The 19,290-nt window shown below is 37.5% G+C and overlaps 1 protein-coding gene across 4 annotated transcripts in view; it reads left to right on the forward strand.

Moving 5' to 3' along the window:
- The window catches only part of DDX6 (DEAD-box helicase 6), a 43,787-nt gene that overhangs the window by 8,928 nt on the left and 15,569 nt on the right, over window positions 1–19,290 (forward strand). For all 4 annotated transcript variants that reach the window (XM_069066643.1, XM_069066642.1, XM_069066640.1 and 1 more), the window contains exons 4-11: window positions 419–523; window positions 9,909–10,038; window positions 11,483–11,629; window positions 12,694–12,788; window positions 13,628–13,750; window positions 14,614–14,742; window positions 15,283–15,399; window positions 17,099–17,162. In XM_069066643.1, coding sequence (XP_068922744.1) covers window positions 419–523; window positions 9,909–10,038; window positions 11,483–11,629; window positions 12,694–12,788; window positions 13,628–13,750; window positions 14,614–14,742; window positions 15,283–15,399; window positions 17,099–17,162 — 910 coding nt within the window. The remainder of the gene's footprint in view (window positions 1–418; window positions 524–9,908; window positions 10,039–11,482; window positions 11,630–12,693; window positions 12,789–13,627; window positions 13,751–14,613; window positions 14,743–15,282; window positions 15,400–17,098; window positions 17,163–19,290) is intronic.

Genomic DNA, 19,290 nt, shown 5'->3' on the forward strand with positions numbered 1-19,290 from the left:
CACACACACACACACACACACACACACACACACACACACACACACACTAGCCGTGTGACCTTGGGCAAGTCACTTAACCCCAATTGCCCTCCCCCCAAAAAATACTTTATATCTGAGTAGAATTTAACTTCTTTGGGAATGCTGTGCTTGTTTATTACTTAATAATACTACTACTACCTGAAATAATGTATTTTTAGTACTAGATACAGTGCCATCAGATGATAGTTTAAAATTACTTTTTGGAAATGCTTATTTTACGAACTTCAAGGACATTTGGATTGATAAGTTGGTATAGAGGTAGTCTGTTTGGATTTATGTTTGAAATGTAGACTAAGGGCTTTCAGTTTAGATTTACATTAAATAGTAAGTTACAACTCTTTGGTAGCTTGCATAAACTTGTTTTATTCTTCTTGGCTAGGATGTGACCTCCACAAAAGGAAATGAGTTTGAAGATTACTGTTTGAAACGGGAGTTATTGATGGGAATTTTTGAAATGGGCTGGGAAAAACCATCTCCTATTCAGGTATGTTTGAACACTTGAATAAGCTGCCTTTTTCTTACCTCCACTCCCTGTATATATTTTTAGATATGTATTCTTAGACTTATCTGTTAGAAGGACATAAAAAGATATTTTAAAATTCTGGTGATAAAAGTTAGGGAAGATGGAGTTAGTTTCCTTCTATTAATTCTATACTAGAGAGTCAGACAGATGACTTAAGATCACCTGTGCTTCCAGGTTTGATCAGGCATTGAATACCTAGCAGTGTTCCTAGCCTTAGAAACTATAGGAGGGTGGTCACAAATTGGGTGTAGAAAGGCGTCTAGAGGTCACCTAGTCCATCCCACATCTAACCAATAGTCTCAACTCCAGCATTCCAGCAAGTGGTTGTTCAGCCTCTGCTGGAAGATCTGCAGTGAGAGACAAAACTGCCACCTCCCAAGGTACTCGTTATTTTGGCATGGCACTGATTATTAGGAAGTTTTTCCTTACAATAAGCCTAAGTCATAGCCTATCCATAATTTCCACCCATCCGTTGCTTATAGTTCTGCCTTTTAGGGACAAGCAAAATAAGGCTAATTTTTCATGTGACAGTGCTTCAAATGCTTTAAGATAATAATCTTTCCCCACTAATTGTTCTGTACTCCAGGTAAGCTACCCAAGTTCCTTCAGTTGACCCTCATTGTGGCATGATCTTGAGGCTCTTCAACCATCCTGATTGTTTTCTCTGTATACACTCTAGTTTGTCATTCTTTTTTTTTTTTTTAAGCAATCGGGGTTAAGCAACTTGCTCAAGTTTACACGGCCAGTTATTTCTGGGTGTGGTGCTAAGTATCTGAGTCTCGATTTGATCCCCAGGTCATCCTGACACTGGAGCTGGTGCTCTTACTCGCTGAGCCACCTGGCCGCCCCTAGTTTGTCATTCTTAAAGTGTTGTATCTAGAACTGAATATTATACTCCAAATGTAATCTGACCAGGGCAAAATATAGCAGAACTATACTAATCCTTGATACTATTTCCTGGATACTGTGTCTCATATATCTTCAATACCCCATTAGCTTTTTTGGCTGCCAAATCATAGCGTTGAGTATTACTGAGCTTATAGTATACAAAGCCCCAGATTTTTTTTCAGCCATACCTTCCCACATTTGTATCTGTGACGTTAATTTCTTGAATCCAGATGTAAGACTTTGCATTTATCTTTATTGAATTTCATCTTAATAGATTTGGGCCAGTATTCCAACCTGTTGATATCTTTTTAGATACCGCTTCTTACAACCTGTTTCCTGTCCCTCTTAGCTTTGTGTAATCTGTAAGTTGAATAAGTATGCTGTCTATGACTTTATTCAGGTCATTGGGGGGAGGGGGTGAGTTAAATAACACAGGGCCAAGAACAGTTTCCTGGGACCATTCCATTAGAGATTCCCTTCCAGGTTGATATCTAACCATTAATTTTTTTTTATTAAGCAGTCAGGGTTAAGAAACTTGCTCAAGGTTACACAGCCAGTTATTTTGTGTGGGTGTTAAGTGTCTGAGCCAGAAACCAAACCCAGGTCTCCCGACTCTGGGGCCGGCGCTTTTACTGCACCAACCGGCCGCCCTGATATCTAACCATTAAAGATGACTATTTGAATTCAGCTAGTTCTGAATCCACTGAACTGCCCATTTGGGATATTAGCCCATATCTTTCCATTTTATCCACCAGGGATGACACAAGAGACTTAGATGCTTTGCTCAAATAACGGTGAACTAGGTCTACAGGATTCTTCTGACCTACCATGATAATAACCCTTTCAAAAAAAAGGGAGGTTTGTCTAGTATGACCTGTTCTGGATGAACCCATGCTTGATTTTCATCCCTTTTCTCCTTTTCTAGATACACTAACCATCCCTTTAGTAGTTCTGCTTTAGAATATTGCCAAGAACCTACATTAAGTTCACTGATTTTTAGTTTTTAAATTATATTTCCTTCCCTTTTCTAAAATCCAGGTCTGTAGCACCTTTTCATTTTCTGGACAATATTTCAGACATTACTAACAGTGACTAAGTAATTATGTTTGCCTATATTTTCATCCCATGGTTTGGAATTCTTCTAGGATTGTTGACTGAAACTGCATGCCTATTTAAAATTTTGGCTTATTAAGCACTTCTGTTGTCATTTCTAAACATTATTTTTCTTGGTAGAGAAAACAATTTTCCTGCTTTTCTGTTGTCTATTATCGCTCTATCTCCTGAACTTTCCTTTTCCCAAGAGGTGGTCCCTTCACTTCTTTTTGTGGCTTTTTCCCTGTATAACTTTCTTGGGGGGGGGGGGACTTTTTTTTTTTTTTGCATTCCCAGCCAACTTTTATCTTACTCTGAGTTTAAGTACTCCTCACACTATTCTTATAAAACTGTTTGACTTCTTTACTCACTTTCCATTACTTACCTTTTAAAAATACAAATTGAGCTCAGGTGTGGTCATGCAGTCTATAGTTCCTTTTGCTGGGGAGACTGAAATTAGTGAATTGTTTGAGTCTGGAAGTTCTGGACTGCATATTAAGTTCAACACCAATATGGTGAGCCCCTAGGGATGGAAGGCCACCAGGCTGCCCAAAGAGTAGTGAACCAATTCAGGTGAGAAAACTAGTATATTAAAGCTTCTCTGCTGAATGAAATCATAGGGATTGGGCCCATGAGTATTGTCTGTACTTTTAGCTTAGGTAAGTTAGAAAGGCATTCAGTCTTACCTAGCTACAGAGGTGTATGTGTATATACACATTATATCTATATGAGACCGAGTCTCATCTATATATCTAGATGTAGATCTTTGATGATGCTGTAGCATATTTAGATGTAGGTCTAGATATACATTAGAGTTATATAGAGGATATGTAGACCTGGCCATCTAAATATCTTGATGAGACTGGTTCTCATAGATATAGATAGATGTGTGTGTGTGTGTGTATTTTTTTTTTTCAGTCCTGTCCAATTTTTTGTGACCCGTTTGGGGTTTTCTTGGTAAAGATACTGGGGTTTTTTGCCATTTCCTTCTCCGGCTCATTTTACAGATGAGAAAACTGAGGTAAATTGGGTTAAGTGAGCTCAATTCTAAGGTCAGATTTGAACTTAGGTCTTCATGGCTTCAGGCCTGGTACTCTATTCATTGTACCACCTAGCTGCCCTGTATGATATATGGAGGGGGGCAGGGTAGTGTATCTTTGCTTGCATATATATATACAGAGAGAGATCACTGAGTTTTCTGTGCAGCCATATCAGTCTCTTTAGATGTTTTCCCCTCTTCTTTTTCCCCCTGACTCTCCAAACAGTTCTACCTTTTCCCTACAAATGGGTCTGATACCTCCTCCTTCAGCTCTCTTTTATTTATGTATTGTCTTCCTCCATTAGAGTATGAATTTCTCTAGGAGAAGGAATTTGTACTTGTATTTGTATTCCTAGTTCTTAGCATAGTGCTTGGCATATAAGTGCTTAATAAATGCATTATTTATCTTTTCATCTTCATCAAAACTTTTCTTTCTTTTTGATTCTTCAGAATTTTAATTCTAAAGAATTTTCATTTCTTCTAGGCTTGGCTACCTTTGTAAAATATTAGTCCATGGTATCCTAACTTTCCTTTCTTTGATACAAGATAACATATAATCAAATGCTAAAATACATGAAAGAGACAGGAAATGGAAATTCAAAAAGGAGAGAGATACCTGAGGATTTGAGTTTATAGGAAAGACCATTTTTGTTTTTGGCTTTTTAGAGGGGGGGAGGCAGGGCAGTTGGGGTTAAGTGACTTGTCCAAGGTCACATGGCTAGTTTTTGTGTTAAATGTCTGCAGCTGGATTTGAACTCAGGTCCTCCTGACTCCAGGGCGAGTGCTGTATTCTCTGTGCCACCTAGCTGCCCCAGTAGTAAAGACTAATAGAGAAAGAGTTGGTGGTAACACTTTAGCTGGGTCTTGAAGGATAGTTAGTTCAAGAGGAAAGCTTAGTAGAGTAATAAGCAAAGGAGTGAGTGTGGGGTTAAAAAAAAATAGTGACTAATTGACCTGACTAGAATAGAATAGAGGCTGTTATTGGAAATGAACAGAAGTCTGATCATGTCACTCACACACTCAACACCAATGGCTTCCTATTGCCTCAAGGAGCAAATACAGAATGCTCTGTTTGGCATTCAAAGCCTTTTATAACCTGGTCCCATCCTATTTTTCCATTCTTCTTATACCTTGCTCTCCAATACATTCTCTTTAATTTGGTGATTCTGGCCTGTTGGCTTTTTCTCTGAAAAAGACACTCCAAGAGTTGGTTTGGGGCATTTTTTCTGGCCATCCCCTGTACCTGGAATGCTTTTTCTCCTCTGCTTCAACTACTGACCTCCCTGGCTTCCTTTGAGTACCAGCTAAAATCCCACCTCCAATTCCAGTGCTTTTCCTCTGTTAATTATTTCCTATTTATCTTAGATTATAGCTTGCTTTGTGTACATTTGGCTGCGTGTTGTTTACCCCCCTCCCCATTAAGACTGTAAGCTCCTTGAAGACAGGGACTGTCTTTTACCTCTTTTTATATCTCTAACACTTAGCACAGCACCTGGCATATAGTAGACACTTAATAAAATGTTTATTTTTTTGTTGATTGATATCAATCCATTAATCACTACTTTTTGATTTCAGCATGGTTTTTGTCCACACTATGGATATACTTAAATGTGGGTGTTCCCCAAGGCTCAGTCCTAGGGTTTTCTCTCTTTCCTCTTTGTCATCTTGAACTTGATGATCTCATTACTGTCAATGGATTCAAACATCATCTCTGTACAGACTCTCCTGAATTCTAGGCCATGCATTATTAGGCATTTTGAACTGAATGTACTTCAGGCATCTGAAACTAACTAAACATGTCCAAAACTGAGCTCCTTAGCTTTCTTCCCAAATCCACCCCTCTTCTGAATTTCCCAAATTTTTTTTCTTTTTGGAGGGCAATTGGGGTTAAGTAACTTGCCCAAGGTTACACAGCTAGGATTTTGTGTATGTGTGTGCTAAGTGTTTGAGGCGGGATCTGAACCCAGGTCCTCCTGACTCCAGGGCCGGTGCTTTACTCACTGTACCACCTAGCCACCCCAGAACTTCCCAGATTCAAGGGCATCAGTATCCTTCCAATCACCAGAGTTATCTTTGATTCCTTATTCTCATTCAACCCACATATCAATTCAGTTGCCAAATTTCATCATTTCTTTTTCTATAACATTTCTTCTTCTGTCAGTCACACAGCCACTTTTCTAGTTTCAGCCCTTATTACTTGTACTTATTCACCTGAACTATGACACTAGACTCCTCTTCCAACTTTCTGCTTCCAGGTTTTCCCCATTTCAATCATCCTCCACACAATTACCAAAATGCTTTAGTGCAGGAATGACCATGTCACATGTCCCTTTTGCTCTATAAACTACTTAGATATAAGCTCCTCTGTGTGACATTTACAGCTCTTCACACCTCCTTAGACATCCCTCTCCTCCATGTACTCTGGTCTTGCCACACTGCCCTGTTTGCTATCTTTACGCTCCTTCTCCTATCTCTGAGCCTTCGCATTGGCTGTCTTACGTGATCGGAGTGTGTATTCATTTTTCAGATCAGCCTCTTGGAGTCCTTTGCTTTCTTCAGTACCACCTTCTGAAAGAGGCCTTCTCCAGGTCCCTCTAGCTACTCGTCCTTCCCTTCTGAGGTTACACTTACATTCTTTCTACTCTGTAAGGCTCTTGCATGTGCTTATTATGATATATCACTCTCCTAGAATGTACGTCCCTCAAGAGCAACAGCTAGACAGACGTGTTCTTTGTGTGCCCAGCATTTGCACAGCACCTGTCAGATGCTGAGTCCTTAATAAATGCTTATTGTCCTATTTACCAGCTTTTTAAATAAGAAGTTTGTTAGATGTTTTAAGTCAAGATGTCTGTAACATTTGTCTCATCAGTCAGTCGATTCATTTTAAATGCTCACAAACTCTTTAATCTAGTCTAAACTTGTATTTTAATGTTAAATTTATTAACCTATCACTTCTAGGAACCAACTTGTTTTGCTTTCTTGAGAATCAGACGTGAGCCTGACAGTCCTTTGCCAGTGTTCTGTCACCTATTCTGTTCTTCATGAGTTTTCCTAAATTTTTAATGGTAGTTCTGATACCTGTATTTTTTTTTCAGTTACTCTTAGAATTCTTATGGTTTTAGAGATTTGAACTTTAAAAGTAACTGCATGATTTTTTTTTCTTAACTGAAAAGCAGTATTCCTTAATGGAGAGAGAGAAGAAAGCAAAATAGCAGTGGATAGGCCCACTTTCTGTTCTGTCATCTGTTGGAAGCACTTAATGGTTTAACTGTTATGGATGTTCTTCCTTGTGCTAGACACTAGGGGAAAGATAATGATAAATGAGATTTGGTCCCTGACTGTCTGACCTTTACATTTAATCATTGTGGTTATATAAGTAAGTACAAAGTAGAAAGAAACTGCTTAAGAAAAGTGCTCTGCCCGTATTAAGTACTTAGTAAGTGTTTAGTAAATGGTTGTTGAGCTGTACAAATAAAAGGCTGAGCAGATCCAAGGAATGAAAAATAATCTTTTACCTTGAAGGGGAAGAGTCAGGGGCCAGTTAATGAAGGAATCTTGTAAGAGCAGGCCTCTGGGAACCCTTGTCTCTTCACCAGTCACCCATTGCCCATTTTCCGACATATATTGGGCATTTCCTTTCATTAAGACCCTGATGCTCTACCCTCATCCCTACAGTTTACTTGTATATGATAATAATAATAATAATACTTACCTACATCAAGTGGCTATTGTGGGGAAAGTGATATGTTTTATAAAGCTATAGAAATGATTTGGCATTATTATAACAAAGTTAGTGTAAGCATTATTATCCCCTTTTTACAGATGAGAAAACAGACTCAGAGAGGTTAAATGAGTTGACTAGACTAGTCACATAACTAGTAAGGAGCACACATGGGACATGAACCCAGATTTTCTAATTCCTAAGTGCAATACTTTTTCTCTATGTCATATATTGCCTTTCTTTTGGTAGTCAATAAAGAGCAATTAAAGGTTTTGAGGCAGATAAATTTCAGAATCAAAACTATCCATAGGGAATGTTGACTACGTGCACTATCATGCAGTCTTTGTACCTCATTTTAAAGATGAGGAAATTGAGACCCAAGGAAATTTAGTAATTTACTCAGTCACATAATTTTGAATTCTTTAGGTTATCTAGACCTAAGAAAGGGAAAGGATCAATAATCAATCTAGGTTCAAGACATTTGAGAGTTGAACTGTGTGCTGGTATCAGGGAAAAAAAAATCTCTTTCTCTCTTGGGATTTTGTCTTCTATGAATCTATTATACCCAAGCATCTATAGACTTAGTAGTTCTCAGTACTATCTATTCCACCTTACCCTGCAGCTTTGAAAGAAGAGCACACAAGAACCCAATGAAAACAGCCAGCAGACTGCAACTATATGCTCACTTCTATCCCTCCCCCCCATTTCTCCCCACCCAGAATAAAACTGGGGCTCTTAGAACAGATAATTCTTGAGACAGAACAACTCTCAAGTCAGACAGCCTAATAGAATGGGATTTTACTGGTCTTTTGTCACTGTCAGAAAGATACTTGTGGTTTTACATTTTAGTGAAGAGAAAGAAGATACCATTCTCAGATTGAAAGGCCCTTTTAAAGCCAAGAGTTCTAATTCATGCTCAGGAGACCTTTTCTGTTGTCACATCTTTTAGTGTGAAAATTGTCCCCACTTATTAGAAGAGCTCATGGCACATTTAAATAGTGAGCCGAATCATGTAATGTTTCTTCTTTTCTTTTTGCCTTTTTTGGGGGGGGAGGGAAATTGGGGTTAAGTGACTTACCCAAGATCACACAGCTAGTTTTTGTGTTAAGTGTCTGAGGCCAGATTTGAACTGCCCCAAAATGTATTTATTTATTTTTGCCTTTTTTTTTTTTTTTTTTTGGAGGGCATTTGGGGGTAAGTGTGATTTGCCCAAGGTCACACAGCTAGTTTTTGTGTTAAGTGTCTGAGGCTGGATTTGAACTTAGGTCTTCTTGACTCCAGGGCCGGTGCTCTATTCACTGTGCCACCTAGCCACCCCTCGTGTATTGTTTCTTAAACAGATGTTATAGTACTAATCCATCATCACCAATTAAAAAGTGTTTGAGGTTATTTTGTAAAAGTTGCTAGAAAAAAAATTAGAGAAATTTTCCATTTTTGTCCAGAGGAAGAAGGTAAAAGGATGGAAATTTTGGTGAAATTTGAAAACTTTACAAATCTAAAGTCACTCTGTTTGAGAATTTAAAAATGTATTCTTAATATTTTGGTTTGCTCAAAGAATAAGTAAGCAAAGGCATACATTCAGTTCTTGTGAATACAAATTTCTGCTTTTTTTTTCATGAATTATCTTAGTAATCAGAGTGTGCTAGAAGAGTTTTGTTTCCAATACTTGTGTAATAAATGGATGCCACTTTCAATGTCTATTACATTCCTAGACCTTTGAGGCCCAACATAAGAGGGCACGCATATATTCACCAAAGTCTAGATTAAAAACTCCACAAGACACCCACAAGCAAAAAAGCACTGATTCTATCTTGTGAAGATAGTAGTGCCCCCTGGAGGCAGAATTGGGTCTTCCTCTCTCATTGAAGAGTTCTACTGCATATGGTTGTAGAGATTTTTATCATGTACAGGTCTTGAAACTACCAACAGCTTTAAATAAAGAAATTCCTATGGTATATTTTAAATAATTTTTGGGAAGTAGATTTTTGGTAGCTTTATATGAATAACTTGACTACTTTATTCATCACAATTTTTTAAAAACTACATAATTTTTTTAAAATGTCACTTTTTAAGGATGGAAATGTCTTTAGAGGAGTTTGTGCCCCACCTCCCCATCCCTGAACTTGATGTTCCACACCTCCTTCCCTTTCTGCTTTCTTTTGTAGTGGTAATAGGGTGCACTGAATTTTTTCCTTGGAAGTCTGCCCTTCCTGACTAACGGACAGATACCTAAAATGCCTGTTTATGTTGACATATATTTGGCCATAAATTAGTTCTTCTCAGTGCAAAGCTAAAATAGGTACTCACTAAATTCCTATTGATGGTGATCTGTTTTGTCTTTTGCACTGGATTTTAAGCTACTACAGTGTCTTAAAGTTTTACAGCAACCAGGAAAATATTGGTCAGTGATAATACTTTAAATGTGTCTTACTGATGTACCTTATCTTCCCATATATTATGTATTTGTGTGCAGTGTCAGACACTTGAAAGTAAACTATATCCATGACAAAAATTAATCATAAGCTTTCAATAGACTAGAGCAGAATAGACTTCGGTGCTGCTTTAACATAATTTTGCATTGTCTTGTCTGTTTTGTTTTTTTTTAGGAGGAGAGCATTCCCATTGCTTTATCTGGTAGGGATATCTTAGCTAGGGCTAAAAATGGAACTGGCAAGAGCGGTGCCTACCTCATTCCCTTACTTGAACGGCTAGACCTGAAGAAGGACAATATACAAGGTCAGTTTGAGAGAGTTTCCTATGGGAACATCAGAAAGCCCTACTGTAGAAATTATGGAGGTTTTTTTTTTCCATATTCTCTAAATAATGTGAAAAGCAGTTGTGATTTGTATAGTTTGGTTAAATTTTTTTTTTAATTAACAGCTTTTTTAGGTAAGACACATTGGTAAATAACACAGTGATCTGATAAGCTGAGTAAATAAGGCATTTTAGAAAATTATCCTTAAACTTACTCTAATTGGTTTCCTTAGAATTACTTATCTAGCTTCACAAATAGTCATTTGTTCACGCCAAGCAAGGGTATTCTTTGTGTTTATAAAATGTAAGAATTTGGTTAAGTATTTTGAAGGTGCTAATAATAATTGTAGTCCCTTAATGGTCAAGGGAGCCACTAGTCTAGAACAGAGGAGAAAGAGGGTAATTCCTCCTCCTCAGGTCCTTCTCTACCATAGAAAGCTACATAAAGATAAGCTGAGAGAAAATTTGGGAGAAACTTTGATCAAGGAGTTTTCTAGGTGTTCTTAATCTACAGTTAGCAAGTTTCTATAAATAAAAGAATTGAGTTTTTCCTTCATTTTCTATAGTTTTACCTCTCCTTGGAGTAGTTTAGAAATGCCACAGCCGGGGTGGCTAGGTGACTCAGTGAATAGAGCACTGGCCCTGGAATCAGGAGGCCCTGAGTTCAAATGTGACCTCAGACACTTAACACTAGCTGTGTGACCTTGGGCAAGTCACTTAACTCCAATTCCCCAATTTCCCTGCCCTCCAAAAAGGGGAAGGAAAAAAAAAAGAAATGCCACAGCTTTAAGTACTCAAGCAAGGTTAGATACCATAAGAGGCCACACGATATAAGAGGAAAAAGTACTGAACCAATACTTAGAAGACCTGGGTTCTAGTTCTGATTCACCTCCTCATTAGTTTTATTCCCTTAAGTAAATCACTTAATCTCAATTTCCCTACCTATAAATACAGGGTAGTAATACTTGCCCTTACTTGCCTGCCTTAAAGAATTGATATGAAGATCGAATGAGATAATAAAGCACTTAATGATAATGGTGATGTCATCTGGGTAGAGAATAAATTCCTGAGCTACGTAGTACCAGTTCAGGAAGTTCATAGTAAATATGTGATAGTAATAATTTAGGAAAAACTGAGTCCTGAATGACTTATTCTTGGGGTGGGACACAGTTGCAAATTTTGAGGAACAGTACATTTGTATCATAAAGACATCGTTATATGGCTGTTTCCATTAACATGTAGAAGGTACTCATAGTTTCTGAGGTGTTCATGCTAAGATTTAACTCATTCTTTTGTTAGTTCTAAGAATTCAAGCTCTGAAGGACAATTTTCTTACATCTCCTTTAATCCTTTTGAGGTAGTAAATTTTCTTAGAAGGTAATGTACTCTTTTTTGTTTGTTTTTTCTTTTTCTTGATCTGTCCCAGCAATGGTGATTGTTCCTACTAGAGAACTAGCCCTACAGGTCAGTCAAATCTGCATCCAGGTCAGCAAACACATGGGAGGGGCCAAAGTGATGGCAACCACTGGAGGAACCAATTTACGTGATGACATAATGAGGCTTGATGACACAGGTAGGAAATTATAGAAGAAGGTGGTAATATCTTTTCAGTGTTGGTGGAGACCTCTCTCCCTTTCAGCTATTCTTTTGCTTTCTGTCTGTCAAAAGAAGAGTTTACGGGATAAACTGAAGGGATTGTTGTTTTGTGTATGACATTATCTAGCATCATTGTAATTATAGATGCCTCAATGAACTAATTTCCTGGAAACAAAGTTTCTATTAGCAAAGTTTGTTTGATTTAGAGAAGATTAGAGGAAATCCTCAGAAGTTAACTCAGTGCTGGATTGGAAGGCAGTGGTGGTGCTTCCTCAGGTGTAAGCATTTTGAGGATAGGCCAAGGCCTGTTTAATGTCAGGGTTCCAGTGCTGTGGACATTCAGGATTGGGGAAAACATTGCATGGCCTTTGGCTATATGTGACCTCTAACACTGCAGAGGTCTATCTAAAGGCATCTTGTATCATCATTCATCCTCCCTCTGAAGGGAGGTACTGTGTTTCCCCGATAATAAGACCTACCCCGAAAATAAGCCCTCCCCTTACTGTGTAAGATTCTTCTAAAATAAGCCCTCCCCCAAAAATAAGCCCTATTGAGATTGCTTTTGTAGTGAAGGTGATCCCCTGCACTACACGCCACATTACAGTACCCTCTGTATGCACCGTCCCCGTCCCTCCCCCCGTGAAATACATGCCACGCTCCGAGCTGCATCCAGTCAGAGCTGCAGCAGTGAGTGCGTCATCCTGTTCTTTATTGAATTCATTATTGAATAAAGGTACATTTTTTTGTTTACATTTACCTGTTTATTAAAATTGCTGTCAATGTTCATTAAAATAAGCCCTCCCCTGAAAATAAGCCCTCTGGTGTTTTTCTGTCCAAAAAAAATAATAAGACAGTCGGGGAAACACGGTAGAAGGTATATTCTTTGAGAAAGTTAGGTAAGGAGAAGTTGTTCCAGTAAGTTGAGAGGAATCAACACCTAGGAGGTTACCTCTTCATTGAGAGAATTACTTTCCTCTCTGTTTGCTCAAGACAAAGTTCACATAATCAGTGGTAATAGGCATTTTTAAAATTTTTGTGCAGTACACGTGGTGATTGCTACCCCTGGAAGAATTCTGGATCTCATCAAGAAAGGAGTAGCGAAGGTTGATCATGTCCAGATGATAGTATTGGATGAGGTAATTTCTCTTAATTTGAGAAAAATACTGTTACAACAGCAACATAGTAATAATAACTGATATTTATGTAGCTCTTTAAAGTTTATAAAATATATTTCCTTTAATCCATTCATTGCTAATGAATGGAATAATAGACATATTTCTCTGAGCTGTCATTCACCCTTACCTGGTCTAAACCATCCTTATTTGCTTATAAAACTTATTTACCCTTAGAGAATAGTGGTTTATAAAAGTTCAACTTTGTTTATTTCTTAACAGGAATGCCAGTAGTTCAGTATTGTTATTTTCCTAGCAATCCCTTAAGATTGAGCAGAATCCTTGTCCTAGTTGACTTCTTCATTAATGAAATGGTTATTACTACACTATGACCAATTGTCAGTCACTTTTACCACCTCTTCAATGAGATATTTGTGATTAAATTCAACAAGTACAGTTAATCGTTCTCAAAAGGGTAACCTTGAAGTTCAAGAATTTTTCCTATTGTGTTTGACGTCCCATATTAGGAATAATAATATATAGAATTTGTACTCTAGAACTAGGAGTTTCATGGATACTTAAATATTGCTTCATATTAATCAAATCCGGAAATTGCTATGGTTTTGTTGTTATTGGGGTTTCTGTTTGTTTGTTTGTTTTGCCTTTTAGAGGGCAGTTGGGGTTAAGTAACTTACCCAAGGTTACACAGCTAGTTTTTTTGTGTGGGTGTTAAGTGTCTGAGGCCGGAACCAAACTTGGGAACTCAGGTCCTTCTGACTCCGGGGCCGGCGCTTTACTCACTGTGCCACCTAGCAGCCCTTTGTTGTTGTTTTTTAAAAGTTTTTTGTTCGTTTCTACTACAGGCAGATAAGTTGCTATCACAGGATTTTGTGCAGATAATGGAAGACATTATTCTCACGCTGCCTAAAAACAGGCAGATTTTACTATATTCAGCCACTTTCCCTCTTAGTGTTCAGAAGTTCATGGTGAGTATTAGTTGGGTTTCATTGGAAGCATTGCTGTAGTGAATATCGATTTGCCTATGGGGGGAGGCTCTTTTCTTTTCCCTATCAGCAAGAAATACCTTTTTCCTTATTCTTTATGCCTTATCAATTCGTGGTATTATTTTTCATGTCTGAGGCTGTCTCTACTTGGTTAATTTCATATGTTCAACGAATAAGATTGCTTGCTTCAACATTAGACAACTAAAACAAATAATTGACAAAAAATTTTTAAATTTTGTCCTTTGGCATCTTGTAGACTTAGCTTTAAGTGCACAATAAACGACACAAGACATATACAATAAATCCCATATGTAAGGTAACTGGAAAAAAGATAAGAATTCTTCGAGCTTTTGTGTCTACATCTTTAAAAATGTTGGTTCCTTTTTGGCATATACTCTTGGGCTGATAAATTGTCTTCCCTTTGAATTTCTGCTAGGGATTTACCAGTCCTTACAATTTGTTGTTGTTATTCAAGTCATTTCAGTCGTGTCCAACTCTATGACCCCAGTTGGGGTTTTCTTGACAAAGACACAGAAGCTGTTTGCCATTTACTTCTCCAACTCGTTTTACAGATGAGAAAAGTGAGGCAAGCAGAGCTAAGTAAATGACTTGCTCAGGGTCATGCAACTAGTGCCTGAGCCTGGGTTTCTTTGCCACCTAGCTACCCCTCAGTACTTTCCTTCAGTTTATAAACAGGAACATTTTTGATTTGTTGACTGATTATCCTTGCCCTGATAAGGTGTTTTTTTTTAAATTTTGTAGTAGATATGGTTTTAGGTTCATTGTTTATGCTCTGCTTTTATTCATTCCACTGTGAGAGTAAAACTTTTCTCTTTTCTTCTCAGAATTCCCATTTGCAAAAACCTTATGAGATTAACCTGATGGAGGAGCTAACTCTGAAGGGAGTAACCCAGTACTACGCATATGTAACTGAGCGCCAGAAGGTACACTGCCTCAACACACTTTTCTCAAGGGTAAGCAATAAACTTCAACTGGCAAACATCATAATTCACTAAATTCTAACAGCAAAATGTAGACGATTTGTATCAACAGGCAACCATTTTCACACACCTTCACTTGTACCAAGTTCCCTAGCTCTTCTGGGTTCTGTTGTAAAGGTAGCAGTCTCAGTTACTTACCTGAATTTGATACAGGGTTGTTTAATGAGTCTAAGCACTTTTTAACTTGCTTCTAAAACAAAATGGCCTTATTTCACCTCAGACCCAGTAGTTTCATTTGTGTCAGTTTATGAAAGTTAATCTGATATTAAGATAAAGTTCTGAAAGGAAATATGAATTTTTCTTTTATTTAAATTATTTTTTGCCCACTATAAAGTGAAGAAAAAACTCCCACGCACCTGTTTAGAATTATTGCACTCTTGTGCATTCTGGAGAGACAAGTTTCAGATAATGTGCAATGAAAAGGTTTCCTGTTTGCCAGTCAAGAACTCAGAGCTCTAGCAAATTGAATGAAGATCTTTGCCCTTCTTGTCAATGTCTCTTTCCTGTGCTTAGCTCCAGATAAACCAGTCAATAATTTTCTGCAACTCCTCTCAACGTGTTGAACTATTAGCTAAGAAGATTTCCCAACTGGGCTATTCTTGCTTCTACATCCATGCTAAGATGAGGCAGGTGAGTTGGAAGCTCTATGACACCAAAGCTTGCAGTAGTTATTTCTTCAATAGTTATGTGATTTTATTGTAACTCTTTAATTGTTATATTATGTTGAGACATTTTTATTTTCCCCTTTAGTGGACTCACTAGGGTTCCCCTCCTCTTCCCCCGTATTCACTCCCAAGTCAGTTGGTAATGTGTTTTCCCATTTTTTCCTTCCAGAATCTATTACTAAAAGGATCCAATTTGGACTTCCCTAAGTTCTTCCCCATAACAGCAATTAAATCTAAAACTTTTAGATTGTAATTCTTTTGCTTACAACATTCTAAAAGTTCATATGGTGAAATTTTATCCCACTGTGTACAGTTCCCGTGTACAAATTGGGGTCAGGTATTCAAAAAAAAAATAGATCTAAACCCTCTTTGGCATTTGGGAAAATGTCCGGTTCACCAGTCACATTTCATTTGACTCATGAGTCAAGCATTAGAAACTCTCCCTGGAAATGTATTTCTTAATTTGGAAGTGTATTTTTCAGAATGGGAAGATGGTCTAGAAACAGTCCATAATGATAACATTCCCTTTGAACATGGCTTTGTTGTACAAGAACTAGAAATGACATTAAAATACACTTAACCTTGCAGAAAGCAGTACCCATAGGTTCATAGATTTCAAGCTGCTAGGGAACATAAAGGCTATCTGCTCCTCAAGGTAGAGATAAGGAGACTGATGATGCTTAGATCAAGTAATTTGCCTAATACTTCCCTTTTAGTGAATGGCAGAGCTTAGATTTGAACCCAGGTCCTCTGACTCTAAATCTAGCACTCTTTCCACTGAGCCACTCTTTCTTATATTTATAAACTTATTTTAATTCACGGAATGCAAGTAAGAACTTAAGCATTTAAAACTGAAAATACAGAATGTGAGATTTTAATGGTATTGGTTCTTCCGTATACTGTGTGTTGATATTAAGGGATTATACCAATACTGAGTAGCCAGCAAAGATAGTGTAGGTGTTTTATAAATACTTAACTGAATTGAGAGTAGCATTATGGAGTAGTGGATAGAAAACTGGCATTGGGTCAGGAAGACCTGAATTCTAGTCTTGCCTCTTGACACACATTGGTTCTGTGGCCTGGGTAAGTCACTTTACCTCTCACTGCTGCAGACCACTTCGTAGTTTGGGGAGGTGACAGCCTGCATTAGTAGAGGGAGTTTCCTTATTTTGGAATTCCTCAGACTAATGAACTAACAGATCCAGTCCTTTTCCTCTTCCTTTTGAATGGCTAAGGTTATAAAACTACATTTAGGATTTTTAACCTTTAGATAAAAAGGGTAATTAACTAAATTAATTTAGAAAAAAGCACATATTTGATCATCATAAGTTTTATTTAAAAAAATTTTTTTTTTGATTTCAATAAAATTTTAAAAGAATCTGAAGTAAAACTTTGTATGAAAATCAAATAGTTTTCAGAGTTGAAATAAAAAAAATGTCAAATTTAGTTTAAAATAATTACTTATTTCTAAGAGAAAATATTCCGAACCTATTTTCTTGGGCTTTTACTATTTGTTTTTGCTTTAATATTTGTAATGTTATTTATTATGATTCTCTTGTGTTCAGAAGAGCTATGAGTAGGAAGTAATTAAAGGGAGAGAATTCTGTACTTTATGTGGTTTCATTTTATTTTTTTAAACAAGTTGACTGTATTTGTGTTTCCAGGAACACCGAAATCGTGTATTCCATGATTTCCGAAATGGCTTATGCCGTAATCTTGTTTGCACTGGTAAGAATTTTGTACCTCCCTTGATCTTTATTTCCCCTGTTCTGCTTTGATTTGTTTTCACTGTCCTTGTCCCTTTTCCTCTTGCCACCACCAGAAAAATAACTAATATTGAGATCAAATACCATTAACTCTTTGAAATTGTGTTCTTTATCTGAAATAGCAAGAGAATTGTCTTGGCATTCAGACCTTATTATTTATAAAACTTACAAGGATGGGTTTGGGGGTATTTTTTGTCTTTCCTAAGTTGAATTAGCTGAGGGAAGATACCAGCACAAATTGGGTTTTTTTTTTTTGTTTTGCTTTTTGGAGGACAATTGGGGTTAAGTGACTTGTCCAAGGTCACACAGCTAGCATGTATGTTAAGTGTCTGAGGCCGGATTCGAACTCGGGTCTTCCTGACTCCTGGTCCGGAGCTCTATTTACTGTGCCACCTAGCCGCCCCCTAATACCAGCACAAATTGAATTGTATTAGGAATTCACTTGTATTTTTGAAATTTTGTTGAATTTTTTCTTACAAAAACAGACCAGTCTGCATTTTGTTTCTTGAATTTTGTACAGAAATCTTAGAGGGGAGAGTATAGTCTTGCTCTATTGGCATAAGATTGATGACCAGAACCAGTTTTATAGGGTAGAGAAGAGAATCTAGGTTTTCAGAAGTGCTGGTCTGTATATCAGTGTGGTTTAGTGGAAGGAGCACTGATTCTGGAGATAGATGACCTGGATTCAAATGCTGCTGTCTCTGATCTGTGTTATTTGCATGACCTTATTTAGGGCACTTAGAGTTTCTGGTCCTCAGTTTCCTCCTTTGTAAAGTGAAGGGTTGGACTAGATTAGGAGTCCTTCAACTTTTCTTTTGATAACTATATCAATATAAATGGTTTATGCATTTAAAACTTTATTCTGAGAACTGGGTCCATAGATAGATTTACCACGCTGCCAAAAATGTACATGACACACAAAAAAAGGACTAGATGGACTCCTGAGAAGTCTCTTCCAGCTTTCAAATCCATGATTGCAGAAACTGCTCTCCATAATTCTAATAAAGTACTTAAATCAGTTCATTTGTAAGATTCATCTGTGAACAAGGCTTTCAAATGCTGCATCTTATTTCTTGTTAAACATTTTGAGTCTTTTTGCCTTACTTCCTAAAGTACTTGTACTTTAGTTTTGAGTTGCCAGCTTTGATTTACTTGTTTAAATAGCTATTACTTTTAAATGCCAAAGAGGAGACTGAAACATACATATATATATATATATATATATATATATATATATAGTAACTTGATGCCTGTTATAAGTTAGTCCTTATCTTTTTCTCTATTATTTGGGGACAACAAATGCCAAATGCAATGACTTTTTCTTGATTTTCATACTTCTTGATTTCTGTATTATTCAGCACTATCAGTGACCCTCTCCTATGTACTCTGTCCTCGGCATTTTTTGTCACTGCTCTCCTTTGGTTCTCCTACATGTCTGAATCTCCTTTGCTAGATCATCTGTTTTCTACCACCTCAACTAATTATACCGAAAGCTCTGTCCTAGGCCCACATCGCTTCCCTTGATGTACTCTTATTTGGTGACCTCATGAGCTCTCATGAGTTTAAGGATCATTTTTCTGTAAATGACTCCCAGATCTATAGATCTTGCTTTTCCTGCACTCCAGTTCAGTTTTCACTGGCTGCCTATTGAACTTCTTGCATTGTATTAAATTGATCTCCCGGAAGGGAGATCATCAGGTCTAAAACAGGAATTGTTACCTTTTCTTCCAGATCTTCTCTTCTTAACTTCCCTAATACTCTTTTTTTTTTTTTGCCTTTTGGAGGGCAGTTGGGGTTAAGTAACTTGCCCAAGGTTATATGGCTATCTGTGTGTGTGTGTGTGTGTGTGTGTGTGTGTGTGTTAAATGTCTGAGGCTGGAACCAAACTTGAGTCCTCCTGACTCTGGGGCCAGCACTTTACTCACTGTGCCACCTAGCCACCCAACTTTTTTTTTTTTTTTGCTTTTTGGAGGGCATTTGAGGTTAAGTAACTTGCCCAAGGTCACACGGCTAGTTTTTTTGTGTTAAGTGTCTGAGGCCACATTTGAACTCAGGTCCTCCTGACTCCAGGGCCAGCACTCTATTCATTT

Source organism: Petaurus breviceps, unplaced genomic scaffold, assembly GCF_028583685.1.
Source record: "Petaurus breviceps papuanus isolate PSGF00001 unplaced genomic scaffold, PetGlider_PUasm1.0 90723, whole genome shotgun sequence".
Taxonomy (NCBI): domain Eukaryota; kingdom Metazoa; phylum Chordata; class Mammalia; order Diprotodontia; family Petauridae; genus Petaurus; species Petaurus breviceps.